The sequence below is a fragment of the Ctenopharyngodon idella genome, chromosome 20 (genome assembly GCF_019924925.1).
Source record: "Ctenopharyngodon idella isolate HZGC_01 chromosome 20, HZGC01, whole genome shotgun sequence".
NCBI classification, from domain to species: Eukaryota; Metazoa; Chordata; class Actinopteri; order Cypriniformes; family Xenocyprididae; genus Ctenopharyngodon; species Ctenopharyngodon idella.
This window is the reverse complement of record NC_067239.1, coordinates 26,685,126-26,710,388: the sequence shown is the minus strand read 5'-3', so window position 1 is coordinate 26,710,388 and position 25,263 is coordinate 26,685,126. Positions and strand designations below refer to the sequence as shown.

At 40.9% G+C, this 25,263-nt stretch overlaps 1 protein-coding gene across 3 annotated transcripts in view; it reads right to left on the bottom strand.

The window, feature by feature from the left end:
* The window catches only part of fam184ab (family with sequence similarity 184 member Ab), a 131,299-nt gene that overhangs the window by 27,566 nt on the left and 78,470 nt on the right, over positions 1-25,263 (bottom strand). For all 3 annotated transcript variants that reach the window (XM_051875504.1, XM_051875506.1, XM_051875505.1), the window contains exons 11-13: positions 20,766-20,978; positions 4,658-4,811; positions 3,280-3,407 (exon numbers count right to left, since the gene is read on the bottom strand). In XM_051875504.1, coding sequence (XP_051731464.1) covers positions 3,280-3,407; positions 4,658-4,811; positions 20,766-20,978 — 495 coding nt within the window. The remainder of the gene's footprint in view (positions 1-3,279; positions 3,408-4,657; positions 4,812-20,765; positions 20,979-25,263) is intronic.

The following is a 25,263-nucleotide window of genomic DNA, read 5'->3' as shown; positions in this document are numbered from 1 at the left end:
ACACACTTTTAACACCTGTCAGTATGCTGAACGTGTTTGCTATTTCTTATCGAACATAAAAAAACTTAAAATAGAAATGTGCATCTGTAAAGTAAGAGGTAAATGATTTAGGGCAATCTTGATATTGCTAACTAAAAATAAAAAATAAAAACGCGTTTGGTAATTGAAATAAAGCTGAAATAAAATATAAATATTAGATGAAAAACTTTAACTTAAAAAAAATGAAAATGCTGAACTAACTAAAATAAATAAGTTAAAGTAACTTGAAATAACTAGGAATGTCCCAATCAAGTTTTTTTGTGCCCCCGATCCAATCCGAGTCTTTGAATATCTGCTGATACTGAGTCCTGATCGATCCATCCATCCATCCATCCATAAATGCTATTCACTGGTGCAAATAAAATAAAATTAAATTAAAACACAAAATAAAATAAAAATAGACTGACAAAGCAATGTTTACACCTTATGTTATAATGATTTGAACTAGAAAACATAAACCAATGTTTCTCACGGCACTTTCATGACACATCTGCTTCTGCTGTCATAACTAGTGGGATCGGCAGGAGTCTTGGGGGAAGGTTAAGCATTTTTTTTTTTCTCCCAGCCTTATGATGTCAGGGACATTACTGAGAGTACGTGAGGGCATTACAGAAAACTGAGCACAACAAAGTCAACTGAGTCCCTGAGACAGACGCACAGTTTGATTGTAGATGCAATGAAACAATTCTAATCTCAGAAGATACAAATATTCACAGTTTGACCCAAAAAACGTGCATCTGCGTTTTCTGTGTACACTCATTTGTTATTTCTGGATGATGTATGACGTACTGTGGCTAGAAACGCTTAGTGAATGCTTAGCAAAAATAGATTTCTTAACGACGCCAGCAGTGCAGGGTTTGTTCAACTCCTGAGAGAGCTGAACAACACTGATGCGGTTTTCTCTGAGTTTGCAGCCTCTCTTTAGCAAAGATCACACTGAATTTGCCCTTTGACCTCTGTTATTGTCTGAGGGACATTAGGCGAGATCTCACGAAACAAATCTGAGCCCCAGGAGCTTGAGAATTAAAGAGCCCCTATTAAGTTATTTTAAATGTTCCTAATTTTGTTTTGGAGGTCTCCTATAATAGGTTTACATGCATCCGAAGTCAAAATACACATTTTCTCATAATAAACATTGCATATAACCAAATTTCTTAAATAATCTGAAAACAGTTTGTTCGAAGATTCGGTCTCTCTAAACTACTCCCTTCTGAGAGCCTTCTCTGCTCTGATTGGTCAGATGGCTCAGTTTGTTGTGATTGGTCTACCGCTTACAGCTCGTGTCAGAAACGCAAATTACCATATCTGAATTTCTGCTTGATTCACAGTGATACAAACTGTAACAATGGCGTCATATTTTCTGTATCAATTCAGATTTCCAAGCAATTCCAGATGTACTTTCGCAGCACAGAAAACAGCTTTTTCTCGACATGTCAACAACATGAACCAAACTCTCCCAGGCCTCAGCCAGCAAATTCGGAGGCAGCAAATGAAAACCATCGGTTGGCATTATGCAAATTTGTTACAAGCCTACATAGGTTTGTTACAGGAATTGAGAATGGAATTGCTGAAGACTCATTTCGGCAGTTCAGAATCAATTATTTTTTTAGGAGACAATAACTTTATTTGTCGTGCACTTTGATCTTTAAAACTTTGCAGACCTTTTACATTCACAAACAGCTGTATTACAAACTGCATGAAAGGTAATATTCGAAAAAGCATAATGGAGCAGGCAGTTTAATTAGTATTCCAAAATCCACCCAAAGTTGCGAATTTAACTTGTGTGCAAAATTAAAATATCGCATAAAACATTTGCAAATAAAGCACCATATCCATCCCATGTGTTCAAGAGAACAAAATTGCCACTTCCTGGGAAATTGGCACAGAATATATGTAATAAAAATGGAAGTTGCTGCAATCAGGGAAGCCACTGAGGCACTTTTTTCCTCCATAAATGACTTGCGTCTCAGAGCTCACAGATGAAACACAATAAACGCTGTCATGTTATCTTGCATTTGGATGCCTGATGTTTGGGAATGCAATCATGTGAGATGCTTCTGGGAGGGAATTAAACCAAAAATCATTTTGATGACAGACTTTGGCCTAGGCATTTCAGAATGACCCAACCAACATTTGAGATGCTGTGCAATGCGATTGGTCCACTGGTTAATCCAAATATCCAATTATATCCTCTGTTGAGGCAAAGAGTTTTTGTTACGCATCAAGGGATTTATTCAATAAATTTCCATCATGTATGGAAATTGTTCCATGTTTTCGCCCAGAAATTGCTAGTAAATTTCACAATCCTCAAATAACACATTGAATTAAACGTGAAATGATGTAGAAAGAATGAAATGGTACATTTTTTGGTAAAACTTAATTTTCCCCCAGAATTTACAGGGGGAAAAGAGAAATTTTTGTTGTCTTTGGCACTTACTCTAATCATGGGCCATTACAGATGCAAGAGTACTTTGCAGTTTGATTCAGTGTGTATGTGCGTTTCATGGACACATTTCCCCCTGAGGCCTGTGTTTAAGACTCAAACTGTACAACCTTTCAGTTGCTTGGCCAACAATCCTGTCAGCTTTTCTTTTGTTTAACTGTCTTCTTATACATGAGCTAGATGACAAGAGGATTTATAAAGGCCCTTTTCTTTCATAGCAGCCAACTGTTGGCAGAACGCTATTGATTTGTCCTTTCCTGGAAAGGTATTCACTTGCTGAACTTACTGTTAGTCACTGTCTCCATTAAGAAACAATAGGACAGTAGGAGACAGTCGGAGAATGATGGGAATACACTGGCAGAGAAGCTAGGACACAGTCTACAGCAAAAATACTGAAAACTAGCAATATATTTTTTTTAAAATAATAACTTCAAAAAAAAGCAGAAAATAAAAATGTCTCCTGTAAAGCAAATGAAGACATTGAAGACTGGAGTCACAATGCTGAAAATTCAGCTTTGCCATCACAGGAATAAATTACATTTTAAAATCTATTCAAATATAGAAAGTAGTTGTTTTAAATTGTAATAACATTTCACACTATTACTGATTTTTTGATCAAATAAATGCCCCAAACTTTTGAACAGTAGTATATGTATTAGAGAGGATGGGGGCATTTGATCGACAACCAGTTAAATCTTTTTGCATGTGACATTTATGGCAAGAAAATCAAAAATTGATGACACCACAATAAGCGTGTGCAAAAAATATCAAAATAAACTGCTGTGGAGGAAGTTTACCTGTACTCTGCTCTGCTCCAAAGCACGCTCCAGTTCCTGTTTGGCAGCCGCTGTTTCCTGTTGATGGGTCTGACGCATGTGTTCAATGGCTGACGCGTGGAGATGGTTCAGCTCTGAACGCAGGGATGCTGAGAGAAAAACAAGAGAAAGAAAGAGACTCAGTGAATGGAAAAACAAGACTATTCCAGGGAGATGAACGGCTGTCTAGAGCTGAATTAAACATCATTCATCTCCAACTCTCCCTAAAGCATAAACGTCACAGGTGGAAATGGAAGTGACACTCGTTCCCCCACCTGCAATTTCCTGTCTGCACTTTCTCATTATGCTGCTTTCCAGTTTCTTCCAATTATACCTTATTTCAAAGAGACTGAGCTATAATTAGAGCTGTAGATCTATTCAGGACTCAGATTTTATATTGGACATCTAGTTCCAACACTGCTTGGTGTATAAAGCAAATACAAATGTGCTTTAAATCAAATAATTATTAACATTACCAACGAAATGCTAAATTACTAACATGACATGGGGTGAATAAGCAAACCATTTTGATTTATAATGGATTCTTGAATCTGCAGCCAATAAGTCATCTAACAAAATGATGCAAAACTAAAATATTTACTAAATTATTTTTTATTTTAGTCTTCCCAGCTTCCTGAAACCCAATCATGACAGATATATGGCATATATTTGGCATATAGTTTTTTAGCTGATTGCAAGATGAGCACAAACTGAAGAAACTTTTAATACATTTAATTTAATAAATTACATTTTAATTTGAATTTTGAAAATCATGCATTGTTGTCACAGAAAACATTTAACATATTTTTAATTTCCTGAAATTTTAGACAAACCAAGTCTCCCAAAATGCAATTTTTTTGGGCAATCTGACTCAAATCAGTTTAGTTATTTGTAGTCTGAACAGCAAAAAAATTAATAAAATAATAAAGTGAAAAAAAAAACAAACACCGTAAACCATCCAGTGCTGCTGTTTTATATATTATATAATTATATATATATATATATATATATATGTTGACATATTGATCCAATCTGATCACATATTGATGCTTAGAAAAGTCTAAACATGCATTTCAGTTTGGATTTCTATAAGCAGTAGCAAAATATTCAGCTTTTCGCCCTTTTTTTCATTGTGCCAGCTACTCTTTTGCTTCCATGTAAGTCATTACTATGGTAACCTATATAGATATTACAGATAATGAGTCACCTGTCTCTGCAAATAGATCTGATTTCATCACTTGCAAAATGACAGTGCAGACATTCATTCCTACTGAATTCGAACTAGGGTAAATTATAAAAAAGGTTCTGTAGGGTTTTTCCAGCAGGTGTGTAAATGTGTGTGATTTAGTGGCTGTTCTACCCAGCATGGCCTTGCCCTCGTCCTCCAGTTCGAAGCGGAGAGTCTGCAGTTCTTGCTCTGACTGCTGTTTCAGAGTCTCGATGTTCTGCCTGTGAGCCTCCCGCAGAGTCTGAAGCTCCATGTGGTGCTGCTGCCGGAGACGCTCCTCGAGCTCCTACACACACACACACACACACACACAGATTAGTTCATCAGATCAGTTTATCATTCCATGCAAAATGAGTGCTGTCAAATCGATTAATCATATATATATATATATATATATATATATATATATATATATATATATATATGTGTGTGTGTGTGTGTGTGTGTGTGGGAGTGCGCGTTTTTGTGATTTATGCGGACACAAATTTGTATAATGACATGAGTATTACACTGGTATTACGACGTAAACATGAACATTTCAGTCCTCATATTTAAAATAGCTTTAAAACATACTAAACAATGTTTTATTAAAAATGTAAAAATGCAGAATGTTTTCTGTGATAGGTAGGTTTAGGGGTAGGGGTAGGGATAGAATGTACAGTTTGTACAGTATAAAAACTATTACGCCTATGGAATGTCCTCACTAAGATAGCAAAACAAACCTGTGTATGTGTGTGTGTGTGTGTGTGTGTGTGTGTGTGTGTGTGTGTGTGTGTGTGTGTGTGTTAGATCGCAATCAATCGATTTGACTGAGAGCACTAAAAAAATAAATACATTTTGTGTTTTCATCTGTTGCCCTTCCAAGGCAGCTTGAGCATGCAGGGAAAATGTTCAAAGAACATAAGAAATCATTGAGATTTCTTTTGCCAATTTTTATGGTACAAACTGTACAAACAAACTGTTTGCAACTGCTCTCTGTACAATTGGCATAAAAATAATTGTAATATATTTGGTAAGCATAAACCTTTGGATAGAGGACTAGATGCTTAGAAGTCCCAGTTAAAGCGAGAAAAAACAAAAAAACATCACTTGGAAGAACAACAAACCAATAAGAACAAAAAAGCTGGATGCTGGATGAGAAAGAACTTAAAAAAAGAGGAAGATATGTTAAATTGTAGTGAAACATGTTAGCTAACGTCTCGGTTACAAAGGTAACCCTCGTTCCCTGAAGGAGGGAACGGAGACGTACGTCGGACAGACCGACGAATAGGAATCTCGCTAGAGAGGCCAATCTACTTCGAGTGTAACTACAACGAGCCAATGCACATTGGCATGCAATCATATGCATCAGCTGCTCGCCTCGCAGCGCGGGTATATAACGAGCAGCAGGTGCGTTGCATCTTCAGGTTTTCGCTGAGGAGCCGAACCGGATAGGCGGCAGCATCAGCGGGGTACAGCGACTGTGGCGACGGGACGTACGTCTCCGTTCCCTCCTTCAGGGAACGAGGGTTACCTTTGTAACCGAGACGTTCCCATTCAGTCGGTCACGTTCGACGTACGTCGGACAGACCGACGAATAGGAATCCCTACCAAAGCGCCACAGGGGCTGCCCTCTTCCAGCGCTCTGTTGTAAGCCACCTGAACCCCCTTGCCTACGGACGGTGGGACAGGGCTAACACAGAGAGTGTCAATCACTGCTGTTCCCCAAAACCCATTCAGTGAGACTATTGGATAACGCTGGGAAAGCGTACCCTTCCGCTGGGAAAGGAACGCTGCGGAAGCCACATCCTTCCCGAAGGAGTTAAGTGGAGAAGTACATATGGACTAACCCGTAGGCTGTACTACATATGGAAGAACTGGGGTGACTCCAACTCAATGAGAGGTGGGTTCTCCCAGAGGGAAAGACACAGGCTTCGTTTAGGAGCAACCGTGGAACTAGACATATGGGATCCCAGTAGGGTCACACATATGGTACCCAGCCTAAACCCGGTTCTCAAGGATACAACGGAGTATAGGCCTAGCGCCAGACGCTCCGCCACGTCGGCTGCCGAAGGGAGATCGGAGGACTCAACAGGGTCTGCCTTGTAGGGACTCTCTGGAGAAAAAAGCGCATGTAAGCGCAGCAAGCCGACACTAAGCCGGGGCCTCTCCGTGCCTCTGACCTGAGGTGAGAACACGGGAGGAGACCGGCTCGACACGAAGGCTATAGAATCTAGCGAACGTGTTAGGTGTCGCCCAGCCCGCAGCTCTACAGATGTCTGTAGCGAGGCGCCACGAGCCAGCGCCCAGGAAGATGCGACGCCTCTCGTGGAGTGCGCATGCAACCTGAGCGGGCAGGGCACGCCCTGAGCTTGGTAAGCCAGGGCGATGGCATCCACTATCCAGTGGGCCATCCTCTGCTTGGAGACAGCCTTTCCCTTCTGCTGGCCTCCGTAACAGACAAGAGCTGGTCTGAGGTCCTGAAGCTTTGAGTTCTGTCTATGTACAGTCGCAAAGCGCGAACTGGACAGAGCAAAGCCAGGGCTGGGTCTGCCTCCTCCGAGGGCAGCGCTTGCAGGCTCACTACCTGGTCCCTGAAGGGAGTGGTAGGAACCTTGGGCACAAGCCAGGCCGGGGTCTCAGTACCACATGGCCGTCACCCGGCCCGAACTCCAGGCACGATTCGTCGACCGAAAAAGACTGCAGGTCCCCTACCCTCTTGATGGGACCAGACATGGAGTTTCCAGAGGTCTGGACGCGGGTGCCAGAGAGTGCCCCGTCTCTGAGAAAGAAGGTCCTTCCTCAGAGGAATGGGCCAGGGAGGGGCTGTCGCGAGGAGTGAGAGTTCTGGGAACCAGGTCCGGTTGGGCCAATAGGGCGCAACTAGCAGAACCTGCTCCTCGTCCTCCCTGACTTTGCACAGGGTCTGTGCAAGTAGGCTCACTGGGGGAAACGCATATTTGCGAAGGCCCCGGGGCCAGCTGAGCGCCAGTGCGTCTGTTCCGAGTGTTCCCCGGACAGGGAGTAAAACAACCGGCAATGGGAGGTTTCTGGTGAGGCAAACAGGTCTACCTGAGCCTCTCCGAACTCTCTCCAAATCAGCTGGACCACCTGGGGGTGGAGTCGCCACTCTCCTGGCCGCGCAGCTCGTGATAGCTCGTGGGCCACACGGTTGAGCACACCGGGAATATGAATGGCACGAAGCGACCTCAGATGCTTCTGACTCCAGAGGAGGAGATGGCGGGCGAGTTGCGACATGCGACGGGAGCGTAGACCACCTTGACGGTTGATGTACGCAACGGTCGCAGTGTTGTCCGTCCGGACCAGTACATGCTTGCCCCGTAGCGGCCCTTTGAGGCGGCTCAGGGCAAGGCGTACCGCTAGCAACTCGAGGCAGTTGATGTGCCAATGCAGATGGGGGCCCGTCCAACCCCTGACACTGCATGCCCGTTGTACGTGGCACCCCAGCCTGTGGCAGAGGCATCCGTGAATACCACAGCATGCCGGGACACCTGCTCTAGGGGTACTCCAGCCCGAAGAAACAAGGGGTCCGACCACGGGCTGAAGGTTTGGCGGCACTCCTGAGTGATTGCCACCCGGAACGTGCCGCGTTGCCACGCCCATCTCGGGATCCGGCCGTGGAGCCAGTGTTGAAGCGGTCTCATATGAAGCAGACCGAGCGGGGTTACTGCCGCTGCGGCTGCCATATGCCCCAGGAGCCTCTGAAAAAATTTCAGTGGAACCGCTGTCCTGCCGTTGAACGTATTCAGGCAGTTCAACACCGACTGAGCACGTTCCTCTGTGAGGCGTGCTATCTGTTCGACCGAATCCAACTCCATACCGAGAAAAGAGATCCTCTGCACCGGGGCGAGTTTGCTCTTTTCCCAGTTGACCTGAAGACCCAACTGGCTGAGGTGTCTGAGCACCAAATCCCTGTGTTCGCACCACTGATCCCGGGACTGTGCCAGAATGAGCCAGTCGTCGAGATAGTTAAGGATGCGAACACCCTGTTCTCTCATGGGAACAAGGGCTCCCTCCACGACCTTCGTGAAGACGCGGGGAGACAGGGCCAGCCCGAAGGGTAAGACTCTGTACTGATATGCTTGACCTTCGAACGCAAAAACGCAGGAATGGCCTGTGTCGCGGAAGAATCGAACATGAAAGTACACGTCCTTCAGGTCGATCGCTGCAAACCAATCCTGGGGACGGATGCACTCGAAAATGCATTTCTGCGTGAGCATTTTGAGCGGTAGCTTGTGAAGGCTCCGATTCAAAACTCGCAGATCCAGGATCGGTCGTAACCCACCGCTTTTCTTGGGTACAATGAAGTAGGGACTGTAGAACCCTGACCTCATATCGGCTGGAGGGACCGGCTCTATCGCGTCCTTCGCCAGTAGGACCGCGATCTCCGCACGCAAGACACGGGCATCGACAGCCTTCACTGCAGTGAGGTGGACACCCCTGAACTTGGGGGGACGCCAGGCGAACTGAATCGCATAGCCGAGCCCGATGGTCCGAATGAGCCAGCGAGACGGACTGGGGAGCGCTAACCAGGCTCACAGAGACCGTACAGGCGGGATCAAAGGGACCGCAGGCGTACCCGCAGTGAGGCAGCGAGGTGGAACACAGGGACGCAGCTCGGGAGGCTCTCTCTGCGAGGCGGCCCGAAGCGGGGTCAGAGTGTGCTGTGCAACACCTACCTGGTTCCACGGTTGGGCAGGGGGCGCAGGAGAGGCTTTGCTGCCTTCTCGACTGCACGCTGCTGCCCTCTGGCGAAGGAAGAGGGGGATGAGAGTGGTGAGGCTTTTCTCCTCCCACTGCTCTCCGAGCCTCTTCAGGCCCAGAGATGGAGGAACTGCTCTCTTTTTGAAAATTTGGGTACCGCTGGCTGTTGGACCAGCGGGAGAACAGAAACAAACCCAACCAACAGGATTTACCACCCGGCCCTCCTCCGGGGGGGGGAGAGCAGCCCCACCCGTCTCTGGGTCACCCGTCTCAGGGGTGATTTTTCACTAACCACTTAAACAGTAGCAGAGACGGGAGGTGTCATCTTCCTGCAGCGGACACAGTAGAGCAGACTGGGCCGGAGTTTTTTTTTTTTTTTTATTCTGCAGGGGACGACACCCTTGGCGACGAGCAGACTGAGGGCCCACGAGGAACTCAATGGTTTGTCGGGGGAGGCTCCCCGGTCTGCCACTAACTGAGGAGAACTGCTGGGCTCAGTCCCCGACAGTGTCACCGAAAAGGCCACCTTGTGAGATGGGAGTGTCGAGAAAGCGTTTAGCTTGACGACCTCTTGCACCTCAGCAAGGTAAGCCAGGGGGGCGCTTCTGGACCACTGAGGTGGACATCGTCTGGCCGAAGGCCTGCGCCGTGACTTTGATCACGGTTAGTCAACAAGCGCAGCTCAACCCCGGCTCAGAACTACCCTCATGCATAAAGAGTGCCTTGGCCTCACATGCAGGGTGGGTGTGGTCTGTGAACAGCCACCCCACCCATAAGGGTAGTGAGAGAGTAAAAACTTATGCAGATTTTGGCACTTTTGGCATTCCATATTTATGGCACCAATATAGCTCCATACTGCCAAGTTTTTCATGCACATCCGGAACACCCGGGAAAGCATGGCTGTAAACTCTGAATCTGAGTCAGCATAAGCACACACCATTACAGTGGGCAGCGTCACCCTCATTTCCAGAGCATAACAGCCCTCTCTCCGATGCTGCAATCGACATCTGACCCTCAGCTGGAGCCCTAAATGGAATGCTAGGTTCCCCTCTGAAGAGGACCAGCAATCCAATCCAGAAGCTGCACAGCATGTAATGCGCTAGAGGGAGGGGCCCTAAGGGGTTGGTTCCCCGAAGGAACCCCTCAACCTCAAGACACCCAAGCCATTTCACCAAAGTAGACCTCTTCTGGTGCACCAGAGAGGGCGCTACAATGGAGATTAGGCAAGGAGACCGCGCATCTAGAGCGCCGAGCGAGCGCTGGGTTGCCGTGACAACCCGCGCTGCAGCCCGACAGCTCGACGGCACACGACACGCAGAGGAGCGAGAGGTTTGCTCTCGCTGATCTCCGCGGTCTCCCAGAGTGTCGGGCAGACCCGCGGCTGTGCTTTTACACACAAGCGGCAGCTGGCCAACAACAGAGGGGACTCAAGCTTCCCGGAGAAAGAAGAGTCACGACCGGCGTGTCGACGTGATCATGTTCTCATACGAAAACATGAACCACCCACGAACATCGTTTCAGCACGCGCCCAGACATGTGAAACAGTGATCGTGGCCGTCAGTGAGGACAGGAAACGACCGCATCCAGAAACACACAAATAGAATGTCATCTTTAAAAAGACGCAAGCTCTATTTGTGTAAGCTCTTTTAGGGACTTTACTCTTTTAGAGTGCTGAAGCACGCAGGGGAACGGCCGCCGCAACACAGACAGGGATTGTGTGCAGCCTGTCGTGTGCTCTTTCTCTCTTTGAAGGCGCTCACTCTTACCAGCCGTAAAAACGGCTTTCAGCGCTCGAAGCGCACCGTACCGGCCGTGAGAACAGCCTTCTGACGCTGTCAAAACAGCTATTTGCTCTATAACGGCAAACGAAACAAAAAACAGAAAATAAAGAGAGGACTTCGACCCCGCTGCTGTGCTGTTCGCCCGCACTCGAAAAAAAAGAGAAGTTCAACCAAAAAGCTTGACTCGTCTTCTAGCAGACACTTGCTTGCAGAGAACAGGAACAACACCGTTCGGCTCCGAAGCGAAAAGCTGAAGATGCAACGCACCTGCTGCTCGTTATATACCCGCGCTGCGAGGCGAGCAGCTGATGCATATGATTGCATGCCAATGTGCATTGGCTCGTTGTAGTTACACTCGAAGTAGATTGGCCTCTCTAGCGAGATTCCTATTCGTCGGTCTGTCCGACGTACGTCGAACGTGACCGACTGAATGGGAACTATAATTATAAATGTTACAATAAAAATTTTTTTACACTAAATACCATCGTATCTCAAACTGGTTGCTTAACCACATTGAGAACAGGTTTGCTCAAACTGAAACCACAAACTCATTGGTTTAACCAACAAGATCCTAATCCATTAGATTAAACAGTAAGACCAACTTGCTCAACCAACAAGACCAGAAACAAAGTTGATTGTAATAAGCTAATGCAGGCTTTTATTTACTTGAGGTAAACATAAAGCTGCTTTTATATTTTTATTGTATATAATACATATTTTAAAACTGTATTGCATGTATTGCTGCCACAATAACGGCCCATTTTAAATGTTTACATACTTTTTTCTCTTTCTCCTTTTTGCTCTTAACAGCTCCCACTCTCTGAGGATGAGCAGTGATGAAATATTGTTCTTGTAAATACCTTCCAGCATTTCAGTAATAAAAGTGTACATCTTTAAAATACATGAAAATTACAGCGAAGCACAACCGTTATCGTACTGTGCTCCGCAGTGGTCAAGAAGGATTTAAACAATGAATTTTGAATTGATCTCCTCTTGTAAGCTCAGAGATGTGCATTCGGATGGCAATGAAATTACCACACGGCCTTGGTGTTTGTCAAAAATCTGTAGGTAATTCGGCTGGGGATTTTTACACAGGTGGTGAGAGAGAAACACTGACATTCTGGATTCGGACAGCAATAAAAATCACAGACCAGCCCCTGTAAATGTTGAAAATAACTTGCCCCCATAAGAAACAATTACCGTCCAAATAGGGCTTAAGATGGACTTTTCAACAAAGTGAATGAAGCATTGCAACAGGTGCACTTGTAAAAATATACATGACGGACATCACAAGAAAAGCAGCACTCAGCCAGGAACACAGGTATAAATGTAAAGTATTTTTTTCAAACAACTGGCATTCACGGGAATTATTACTCTATCAAAAGTCACTTAAACATCTCTGCAAGCTTGTTCAGGATCTTGGATGGTTGCCGTCTTGTGCCTAGCCAGAGGAACGCAAATTACAGCACCCTGAATTAGATTAAGAGAATGGAGCAGTTTGAGTGCTGGAGATACACTGACATAATGAAGGGTAATGCAGGGCACCTGCTTCCACTGAAAGACACTTTGGAGTCAGTGATATCCAGCAGAGTGGGTGCGGATGGGAGAGGAAGTGGGTTAGGGAATGACAGGGGACGCAAATTAGACCAACAGCTTTAGTAAACATTGACTGAAACAAGCCAGTTGGCAGGACCGTTCTGGAAACTGAGCAGTTTTAATGCTGAGAGATCAACTGATTTAATTTTACCCAAATATCTGTGTGCTAGTATCTCACCATTAGCTTAGCTACATGTGCTAACATCAGCTAGCATCATGCTAGGCAGCAGTCAAAAAGATAGTTCACCAAGTTTTAGCTAAAATTACCTAAAAAATATCCAGTGACAATTTTGCTTGTACTCATTAACTACTGAATCAGTCAAGCTCCATATTGTGTCAAGTGTGTTACTGACACATTTTTTGCTAGCTAAATAAATATTATGCATCAAACGGCTGTAGTGTCAGTTTTCTCCAGTGTAAGCCAACTCAATGCATCCCGATGGCTCTGTAAAACTGAAAAGGTCAGGTCATTTCCGTCATTCAGACAACTGTCAGGGACACGGCAGCCTGAGCTGGACAACACACACTCATGAGAAAGACATCTACAGAAGGATGCTTTTCATCTGAATGACTACGGCAGTCACACATACACATGCAGAGTTGTGATGTTTTTCCACACATCTCTTCCCACTCTAATGTCATAGTGCCATTTTCACCTCCTCGAGTGCTACGAGAGTGATGCCACATTCCAAACGTGGAAATAAATCTGAAGTGGTAAAAATTACACTTCGCTTCTTTCCCTGCCAATAAGTCTTGTGCATGAATTAGTGAGTTATTTTGGGATTCAACACACTTGCAATCTTCCCAGATAAATGAGAGAATCCCCCTCAAACAGTGAAATACAGAAAACAACCCACTAAATACAAACCTTTTATAGTGATAACGCACTATTAGTTGTCATTCATAGGTTTATCTTTCCCAAAAGTGTAAACATTGAGCCCCTCAGGCTCCATTTAAACATTGAGATCGGTCCACTCAGATCTGTCAATCTCTTTCCAGCTCAGCCAATAGCATGAATTTGGGGCGTGGCTACTGCAGCAGGCGCAGCCAGAAGAAGTTTAGCTGTTATGGGACCAAAATATTGCTGCATTTAGACCTTCAAAGATTAAACAGGTCATGGACACGTCAAAGAGATGCGAGGCACTGCAAATTATCATTGATATTACTATTAATAACAACAAACACGCAAACAAATAATTCAATATATGAATCAATAAATAAAAATTATTGTCAAGGAAGTAAACATTTCCCTAGTATTTCACTATATGCTATAGTATAAAAATAATAATCTTAAATACTAAGGATGAAACATAAAAAACCCTTAGATCATATCGAAAGGAATATACTACAGTCTATGGGGGAAAACTGTGCGATCAATACCAGTGAAAGGTGGCTATAACCCAATATAAGACCTCTGAAATGCCTCACCACTAGCCTTATGGCCAGGTGAGACAGGATATAAAACGTATCTCTTGTGTCTTCTGAAACTAGATTTATTAAGCTTTGGTATGCACTTAATGTAGTTTACCCCCTCATAAAAGATCTGGAGACTGGCTATCTGTTTTCATTTCACTGAAAGCAATTTTTATGTTGCTGTCAGGACTACTCAAAGCTCAGGGGCCACAAAACAGGTTCCTTTTTAGACTCAATAGGCCACACACCTAATTTTCTAGGTGTGTGGACTATCTGTGACTAGAAGTCTTGCAACAGTGCAGATGCTTCAAAATAAATTAAAAAGGATTATGCTTATCAGATTTTAAACTTTCTTTATTGTGTAATGTTGTGGTTTAAGCATGAAAAAGGCCTGCAAAGGTACAAAGCACATCTCTATATCAGTAAGCAAACTTCCTTAAACGCCTCGATTGTAGTCTTGAGTTTTCTTCTGGGAACTTACACTTCACTATAATCCTTATTTAAATAATTCCCGCTTAAACCATACGAAAAAAGAGGGTGAGGCCTGATTGAGTTGCGTTAGAAGCGTGCTGTTGACATCCGTTTTTTCCACCCTGGACAATGCGGTTAAGGTAAGGGGAGTGACATTTTCGAAACACGATCAAAGTGATTCACTAATCACAACACGCTGATCCAGCTGACCAATCAGAGCGCATTGTGCTTTTCAGAAGGAGGGGCTTCATAGAGACTGGAACTAAACAGGGGTGTATTTCCTACAAGAATCGTTAGCCAACTATGGACGCAAGTTCTGTTGTTACTGACATAGTTGAACGATTTAGTGTAGTTCCAGCGAATATTCGCAAACAGCATTGCAAATTTATGTGGTTGGAATTAGAGCTCTTGAGCTGTGGTTAAAATTTCTTACTATTACTACTACTCTTTCAAACTATTTAAATATATATACATTTTAGGGTATGTTTACATGACAACGATGTACTAAAAACTGAAAAGTTTTACTGCTTTTTGCATATCGACAACAACATTCTCAAAACAATCCCCGTTCACACAGATCCACAAAAACGTCCAAATACACTGTATTATGCATGCCAGGCCAGTAGTTGGCGATGTCACTTTGTAAAGAAACACTACACACGTTTTTGTAGTGTACTACCTTTCTGACTGCTATCTAGCATGAAGTTATCTGATGTTAGCACATATAGCTAAGCTAATGGTGAGATTCTAACACACACAGATATTTGGGTAAAATTAAACGTTTTCTGTTTTTATTTGAAAACGGTGTTGCATAAACAGCCCCTTAATCTATATATTTTATAGATTGTGTAAGAGTATGAGTATGAGGGAACCCGTGGTTTGGGGGTTTGGATTGTGATGTCCCCCTTGGTTGAAATCACGTTCGGTTTAGATTGCGTTCCAGTTTAAAATCGCGACCCCAAAATCAACACTGCATCAGAAATTGAATACTTCCCTACTATATAGTATGCAGAAAAAAGTACAACAAAAGAGTAGTATGTCCGAATACACAGTATTCAAAAAACAATAGGTGAAAAGTCCTCGGATGACCTATTACTTCTGCAGAGATCCTGAAGTGCGCATTCTCCCATGAGGCCACAAGAGAGGATTTATGAATGGAAGTGAAGCGACGCAACTGACACTGAATGAAATTCAGATGTAGTACATACTACCCCTATTCATACTATATAGTGCATACTTTTTTTAATGGTCGCGAAGTAAATTCAAATTCAAATGCAGTACCTACTCAGACAGTATGCGATTTCGGACGCAGCGCAAGACTTTGTATAAGGACATAACAGGTTCTCTTTAAAAACAAAAGACTTGCAAATAGTAATAGATTATAAATATGTTTGGATGAGCCACATTTGAAGTGGTTGAATATCTGAAAAGAAAAAAAAAAAGGATGGCCGGAAAGGGCAGCTCAGAAAGTCCCAGGTATGTTCACATTTCTTCCCCTTTAACCACAGTGAGTCATCAGGTCCATATGCTCTCGGCCGGTGTGCTGTTGAGGATTGGCACACACAAGCCTTTTACCTACTGTGGCAGCTGCGGGATTTTCGCCTGTTCTTTCCGGCTGGGTAAAAAGCAGTGCTTGATATCAGCAAAAAGCTACAGGAGGGAGCTGAGGTGGATCTTTTTGCCTGTTGGAGCGAGATATCAGATGTAGGAATCGCACACTCATTTTAGTCTCTGAGGATGGAGAGGCGAGTGGTAAGACTGACGCTGTCTTTCTCCTCCGCAATACTGTCGAGCCTATTAGCAGCAGAGGAGCGTTCCTCTGCCTGACTTCAAAAGAGCCCTGCTCAATATTGAGATGTTGTGAGCAGAGAGAGAGAGAGTGAGAGATGGTAATGCAGTTGGTGTGAGATTATCACAGGGTGCCGCACCACACGGAACCGCTGATGATAATTAAACACAAGTCAATAAATCGGCTCCTGGTGTCTGCACGTCTACCTCAGACATGGTCCTCTGGAGCAGAAAGCTATTAAATGAGATTTCATAGCGCTTCTATTAGATCTCCACTCATTACATGAATGAAACAAGGACAAAAAAAGGACAAGATACATTTTAATGGCAGGGCAACTGGGTAAAACTCACAGATTTTACAACAATTACAATTGTTTTTGAATCTTTTATATTTGCCTGTGCTGCTGGGAAACTCATCAACATATGAATTACTGCTGTCTAATATCACTATGCACCAACCATTAGTAATAATTCATGTCTATAACAACTGCTAACATGCCATGTAGGTTGAAGCATTACAAGGGTTTGACCCGTCAACTATCACCACTAACATCAGGTTGCCCAAGGGGATCATCCATGTAATAAGTGCGCTGGTATAAAAAAAAAAAAAAAAAAGGATGAGCTTAAAAGACACATTATCGCAAAAGATACAAATGAAATGCCAATTAGAATAGTGGAAATGTTAGTTTTTTTTTTTTTATTTAGGGTTTTGTTAGTAATTTGACATCAGATTAGAGTAAAAAATTGATGGTTTCTATGGCATACTGGGTCAATATAAACAGTTAACCTCTGTGTATATATTTCCTAATGGCATCACTGATAAATAAACTAATTCCCTCCATTCCCAATCCATTGACAGCTGGTGGGCAAGGTTCATATTGCCAGGTGTGGCCCTGTCCTGGACAGTGGGGCACCAGTAATAGAGGTCAGTTAGCATTATCACACATAATGTGCTCAGAGACCAGCTGTGACATGGAGCAATAAAATCCATTCCACAGTAGTTTGCTGAAATAAATAGTAAATCGAACAGCAAGCGACTTCCAGAGCCAATTTCAACCAACCAAATTCAACAAAGAAAATAAATGCCCAAGCATCCCGATCATAGCCGCCAGTTATGATGGGTGCTTTGAGGGATTGCCCCACATTTTGTAATATTATAGTATAATATTTTATAAATAAATTAATAAATGTCTGTAATAATAGAATTTATATTATTATTTATATAAATAATTGGCTATTCTGTTAATTATTAATTATTATTTATCTATTTAATCTTTTAATATAAAATTATAACAATTAAAATCATAAATACATTTTTAATATTAATTAAAATATATTTATTTAATATTTTAATATTTAAATATATACACATTTTATATGTATCATTTACTATTTTTATGTAAATATTATTTTAAAAATACAATTTATTTAAACAAACAAACAAATAAATATTGGCAAGGAAGTACACAATTCTCTAGAATTTCACTGTATTCTCTATAAAATTAACCATGATAAAAATCACTACAGCACAGTCACAAAAATAAAAATAATAACGATTATTATTGCCATTACTAGTAATAATACAAATAAATAAATAAATTATTATTTATTTTTTAAATATTTTTATTATTATTTAGGTAATGTAAATATATAAGTATATTTACAAAAAAATATCTTTAAAATTATTACATAATACTTTTCAAATATATGATATACTATATATGTAATAATGTAAATGTTATAATAAAAAGAGTCATAATTTTTTATACTACTGTCCCTGGATGGGGTGGTCCCTGGGTCTGTAAAGGCTGAAAACTCATGATTATATATATAGTTATATGATGATTATACTAATTATAATCAAAACAGTAACAGGTCATATTTATTTCTGTGTCCATAATTAATACTCATGGGCTAAGCCTTCACAACAAGCCAGCCTGTGCCGACCAACTGTTTCCACTACTTCTTAAAACTGTGAAGTAAAGCCTGTGATTCTGACTGATGCTGCATTTGGTGAGTCAATCTCGACTTATCACCAGTTATTCAAGCAGTATATCCCTGCCGTCCCCGCTCGCAGCCTTCATCCTCAGGCCTGCGGTGTGGAGCCACTTCAGCCCAGCTCAAGGTAATCATTTCCAGTCTGAGTGAGAGTTTCTCTCCCCTGGAGTCGTCAGGGGCCAGGTACTGGATAAAGCAGACATTACAGCCTGTGACAGCAAGCGCTCAGCCATTACTAACCCACAGACAGGAGAGCTGAGAGTGAGCAGGTTATTCCAGGATATGGGAAAGAAAGGACCTGAGAGATGTGCTGTGGGCAGGGCTGGATCTGTGGCAGATCTGCCTCACCACATCAAATCTATTGGGGGACAGAAAGAGGCTCTTGCATGAGGGCAAATGGGGCTAACGGACAATTTTACCAGTGGACAAATAGGCTGAAAGGATTAGAGTCAGCAATTGCTTGGTTGCCTCTGTATAAGGTAAGAGCTTCAACAGCAACTGAAGGTTGGAGTCGATGTGGTCTCATGTAGTCACACTGCTAAAAATCCACATAAAGTCTCATTCACAATCCACAAAGACTGAAAACTGATACTCGCTAAGCACCAGATACAAATAAAAATGCCTTTGGCATTTTTAAACAAGTTACTCATCAGTAGCCAGTGATTTTACAAAGAAACTGCAACATAATACATGGTTTAAGACAAACTGTAACAATACAGTCTGATGCTTGCTGACATAAGCAACACAAGCCATTCAGTTCAAAGCCATACAAACAGTCTACTAAAGAAAACTTGTGATCGGACCACCAGAAACAGATTTTAATACCCCAGGTGTAAAAGTTGCAGATAAATAATCATACTGTCATAAGGACAAAAATATAAAGGTATAATTATAATGAAATAGAAACAGTGTTGGGAAAAATTATCCAAAGTGATTTATTATTTATTATACTTTATTAGAATGGTTAAATTGGATCGTCAAAGGTCAGCGGCAAAGACATTGCCTGTTAAATAATTGCACGTATTGCGCATAATTTTACTCATTCTAGCAGATTTTGTGTTCATGCCCACAGTGTGCGCACATAAAGCCGCCTCTCAGTACTAAATTGAGTTGTTTTTCGCTGCTTATTAGGTTTAAACAGTCAAATGCACAAAACAATGTCACAATGCCAGTCTTGGCAAGTATTCATGTAAACACAGTTAAGTTTTAAGTGAATGAAAACAGCTGAGAAAGAAAACGCATGTGTAACAGTATAATGGATCCGTGCTTCAGGTCTTAAAGCGACAGGAACCTTTTTAAAAAAATATATATATATATATATATACCCTTGTAATCTTTAATCAAAATAATTTCTCCCTCTTGCGGCGACATCCCTTCTCTGATGTTGTGTTTACTGGCGTGAGGGCAGAAAAACCTGTCACTCACATGACATCACAGTAATAGCAAACCACAACCATCCAATCAATTCCACATGGACAAAATCAAGTCCCGTCCTACATTTTTTCTTGTTCGAGAAGCCATTAAAGGGTTAGTTCACCCAAAAAAGCTTTACAAATCTTTTGTTTCAAATCAGTGGTTCGGAGCGTGTATCAAACTGCCAAAGTCATGTGATTTCAGTAAACGAGGCTTCGTTAAATCATAAGTGTTTCGAAATTTCAATGGTTCACCACTGGGGGGTGCTCTGAACCACTGATTCGAAACAAAAGATTCGTAAAGCTTCGAAGCTTCATGAAGCAGTGTTTTGAAATTGCCCATCACTAGATATTGATGAATAAAGTCGTTGTTTTGTTTTTTTGGCGCACAAAAAGTATTCTCGTCACTTCATAACATTAAGGTTGAACCACTGTAGTCACATGAACTGTTTTAAATATGTCTTTAGTTCCTTCCTGAGAATCTGAAAGTGTTAATTATCTAGCTGGCAATGGAGGACTCACTGAGCCATCAGATTTGATCAAAAATATCTTAATTTGTGTTCCGAAGATGAACGAAGGTCTTACGGGTGTGGAACGACATGAGGGTGAGTAATTAATGACAGGATTTTCATTTTTGGGTGAACTAACCCTTTAAAGTCGGATACATGTCACAATAGGGAAGAAAAGCCTATTACAACTTGCCAACTTTAAAGAAATGTAAAATACAGCTTCTTGGCCAGTAAGAAATATTTATGTTAAGTAATATTAAGTTACATTTGGTCCATGTTCACAATGTAATGTTATCTTTGTTGACTAAAATGATACGCCATTTCAAAATATAAACTTAAAAAAAAAAAAAGTGTAACAAAACAGCACAGATCAGATAGTCTGTGAATGGTTCATGGGAGTGTTGTCTGAAGCTAAGATAAGAGTGGATGTGGAACAGAAGGGAACGGAGCCATAAAAACTCAAATAACAGAGAGCCAAGAGGTGAAAGGAAAAGATAAGAGCACACATACAGGTTAGAGGGGTCTCCCTCTCTGAGACAGGAGGGAGATTATGTTTTGTTGCAGTTACCTTCAGGTCGTGCTGGCGGGCTTCCTGCATGTCCTGTATAGCACAGCAGTGGGCTTCCTGCAGGCGCTGCTCCCTGCGCTGATGCTCCAGCTCCATTTCCTGCAGCTGCTGTCCCAGGTGCTCTCGCTCCTGACTGAACTGTGCCTGCAACTGCTGCAGGGAATGCTGGGATTGGGAAAGCTGCATCTCCAGGCTCTGTTTCAGCAAGGAAATCTGCAAGAAGGAGATGCTGGTTAAAAAAAAACAAGAAAACAAGAAACTTTGCAGGTAAATGAAAAATTGTATCTGGATTTGATGCAAATTAAGCTCAACTGACACCATTTGTGGAATAATATCAATTACAACAAAAATTTATTTTCTCTTTTCTCTCTTAAAACAAATAGTATAGCCACAATACACATAATATTAGTAATCTTTCTGTGCACTAATCTTTTCATGTAATTTTATATCCAATTTTTAAATTGAATACAGTTATAATCGTTAACTAAAATTAAAACTATTAAAAATTGAAATTGAAAATTTAAATAAAGCTTAAAAAAAATAAATAAATAAACATTAGATTTAGATTAAACTATAGACTTTCCTCACCATTTAGTAAACTTTTTTTGTTTGTTTGTTTGTTTTTTTTTTTAGAAAATGAGGGATGAGTCTAAATTATTTTGGTGGTAATCAACATTATGTCACAAATGCTGTTGTTTAAGCTTAACGTATATTGAACCCGGAATATTCCTTTAAGTATAAGCAATAGTAATTGTAAAGCTTCACTTAGCAAGCGCCGCTAATTAGTTAAACTGTGCAAAACATGCTCCTTGTAAAGACTACAAGAAGAGATAGCAGCGTTTAGAAATCTTCATTCATTTTTACGGTCACGGCATTTATATTTTCACAAACTGTTAGCAGGCTTGTGTGTGCAAACACACATTGGCTCTAGATTTTTCTCAGCGGATAGAGCTGTGAGTTGAGTATGTGGGTGTGAATTTGTGTCTAGCAGCCATGTCTACAAGGACTGAATCAGGACTCAGTCTGGGACGAGGTGAGAAGTCAGACATCGGCACCACGTACGCTCTCCTCACACCAATCGATATGTTAGAGCTGGAGGTTTCAGTTACTCCGATCCACTCGTTGGCCTGCTAGCCTCATTAGAGGAGTCGCTTATGACTAGAGGGTGACGGGGAGAGTTTTACCGTGCCGTACCCGCCAACAATCCAACACTTGTGGAAGTAATAAACCAATGCTATGCTTGTCGTCGCATCAGCGAATTATTTCATTTTCAAGCCGGCGGGAAGTGGTTCCAATATGCCCGGGATATCACTGCGTGCTCATATCACAGCCGATGTGCTGCTGACACTGACAAAAAGATGAACGCTGTTGTAATGTGAAAACTAATTTTTTACATTTGAGGAAATCATGAAAGGTGCTTGCTAGTGCAAAATTTTTTTTTGCACAATTTTGCCGACAAAAAGTCCCCCACCAGGTCTCAATGATATTCTAGTGCTGAGACATGTTGAGGGACCCCAGGAGCCCCAACATGGAAGCTTTCTACATTATCACAAATTAAAAAGAGCTCTTAGAAGATCAAGCTCAAGATATGATCCTTCTGACCTCTTTACAATGCAAGCTATTGCAATTTTTCTATCTCAGTTTTCGGTCCAACAAATATTATCTATTTTCTAAATGCATGTTATTGCTCTTATTGTGAATGATTCATCTGTGTTTCATTATTTAATATTTTTCTAGACCTCATAATTCCTTTGAAACTACAGACTTTCTCTGGTGACATATGGGCGACTTCTACAATCCACCACAAAATGATTCCTTGGAAACTAGCTGAAATTACTAAAATTATTAACTGGAAATAAATAAAAGTTAAAACTGAAATAAAAATAAATTAAACAAATAGTAATATTTAATAAAAAAATTAATAAAATGACAAAAATCACAACAAAATTACTAAAAATTAAACTAAAAATAAAATAAATTGTTTAAAAGAAGACTCAAAATATAAAAATAAAAGCTAATTCAAAATATTAATAAAAACTATACATAATAAATATATATAATATTATATAAATTATATTAAATTAACACTGACTGAATTATATTAAATTAACATCAAACTGCCATGAGCAAAAAAATAAAAAATAAATAAAAATAAAAAAACTCTACTGTAAAAATGATGATTTAAATAGCTTTACAGCTCAAATAAAACATGTTTTAACAGAAAAATTAATGTAAATGCTTTTATAAAATTGTAAGCTTCACATTTATGCTTTTTATATGAGTTGCCCAACTGTACAGTCATTTTTTTTTTTTTTTTAAGAAAATGAAAATGAAGAAGAAAATGAAAATGAGCCTAAATTGTTTTTGAGTTACCGAGTTACAAATCAGACCTTCCAGTGAAACGAAAGAATTCTTTCTGGTGATGCATGCCAGACTTCTCCAATCATATACAGGTAGTCTGCATTAACCCCGCCTCTTTCTTACAATCCACCAAAAAACTCCAAGCTCGCATTCAGATCTGCCTCCATCCAATCAACAACCAATCAACAATAGAACGTTTTTCCCGTTTCATTACGACTTTAATATAGAAAAATATTACCACACCACACCTCAATAAGCTGCACAGTTTGAGGCATCCTTCACATCTGTAGCATTAATTTGGGATGAGGTATGCCAAAATGCTGTCGAGATAATTAACAACACATATAATTGTATACGACTGATTGTCCTCAGCAAGCACCACTAAAAATAATGTGAACAGATAAGCAGTGCATGGAGGTCTCGTGCTTCACTTTGATGCATCTAGTGCACTAGAGAGTGCTGATGGGTGAGGCCGAGGACATTTCTGTAGTGGCGGTAATCGCTATTCCAATAAGCCCTACAGATCTTGCCGCTGCAGCAAGACTTGCTCTGACACATTTAGAGCTCTGAGAATAAAAGAGGTCTCGGTTGCCTGGAAAACACTCTGCACACATACACAAGTAAATAAAACAATGAAGTTCATGATGATGAAAGGAGACAAATTATACAATGAAGCTGAAAATAAAGAAAAGTAGCTGTCTCAGCTGACCTGAGATGTATGTTTTAAACATGTCAAAATATAGTTGGTAAGCAAAACTAAATCTGAACGAATTAAATCCAACTGTATTAAATATTTGTAGTGGAAAAAAATAACTGAGTTTGAGTGCTGACTCTAAGTAGCAATGGATTTTCTTTGTCGTTGAGCTCAAAGGTATGGCCGCCATAAAAATGAAATCCATTTTAAAAAAAATATATTTTTTTGTAACATTTGGGTGTGTGAAAGTCTTAGTATGCAAAAAGAGTGTGAGACATAAGTTGGGACTAGTCACTTGTCCACAGCAAAAAAAAAATAAATAAATAAATAAATAAAGGCATTTCTAATATAAAAACGGTTGGCAAGCCAAGTATCACATTCCCAATCTGGAGAAGAGAGCCAGCTGCTGTGTTAATTTACATAAAAAAGTTTTGAGAAACACAATATTGTAAAACATTCCCTTTCCCCAGAAGTGATCAGCAGTGATAGATTAAAATGTAATTAAAATATAATTATAAAAAATTAAGATAAGAAAATGTAGATTAATAAAATAAAATAAAATGAAAAATAAAATACAATTAAAGCTGCAAGCAGCATTTAACGGGGTTCAAGCATTTAAGGCCTTTAAGCACATAAAAAGGTATTATATTTTATTTAGCAAGCATGTAAACACTTAGATCATAGATGGAAAAGACCATTTACAGGCAATAGAGGCAATTTAGTAAGGAAAAATATGTTTTTTAAGGTTTTTTTTGACAGTTATAGCGCCACCTATTGCCCGATCTCCACCACTTTCTTTGAGTGTGCCCATACATATGCGTGTTAATTTTGGTGAAAATATCATTTAGTTTTGAAGTTATAGATACTTATATATATGAGAGCATAAAAAAATGACTTGAACGTCTTTGATTGGATTTTTTTGCTACTTCCTATCAAAATTTTGACATTTGGGCTCTCATGTGTAGTTACTCAACTTAGGTTCCATGTTTCCTACGCTGGTTTCGTCTCGATCGGACTAACGGTTTTGAAGATATTCGCAAAAGTTTTTTCAGCGCTAAATCACAACATTGCACAAACCATAAGCCGGCAAGTCTGGTATCGTTGGACTCGGCAAGGATTCAGGAGTCTAAGGATGTGACTCCCGTGAAAATAAGTCGACCACACCCAAAGTTATACACATTTTCATCCAAAACCATTAAAAACATATATTTTTAAAAGGTTTTTAACAGTTATAGCGCCACCTATGGTCCGATCTGCACAAAAATTGGTGTGCTTCTTTAGAGTCATATGCTGCATGTGCTCACCTATTTTCGTGAAGTTCTGAGTTTTTGTTTAGGTTTTATAGGCTTTTGGGTATATTTAGCCACGCCCATTTTCTAAATGACCCTGTTATAGCGACCCAAAGGGTAAAGTTCAACTTTTTTTTTGATAATTATTGATTTA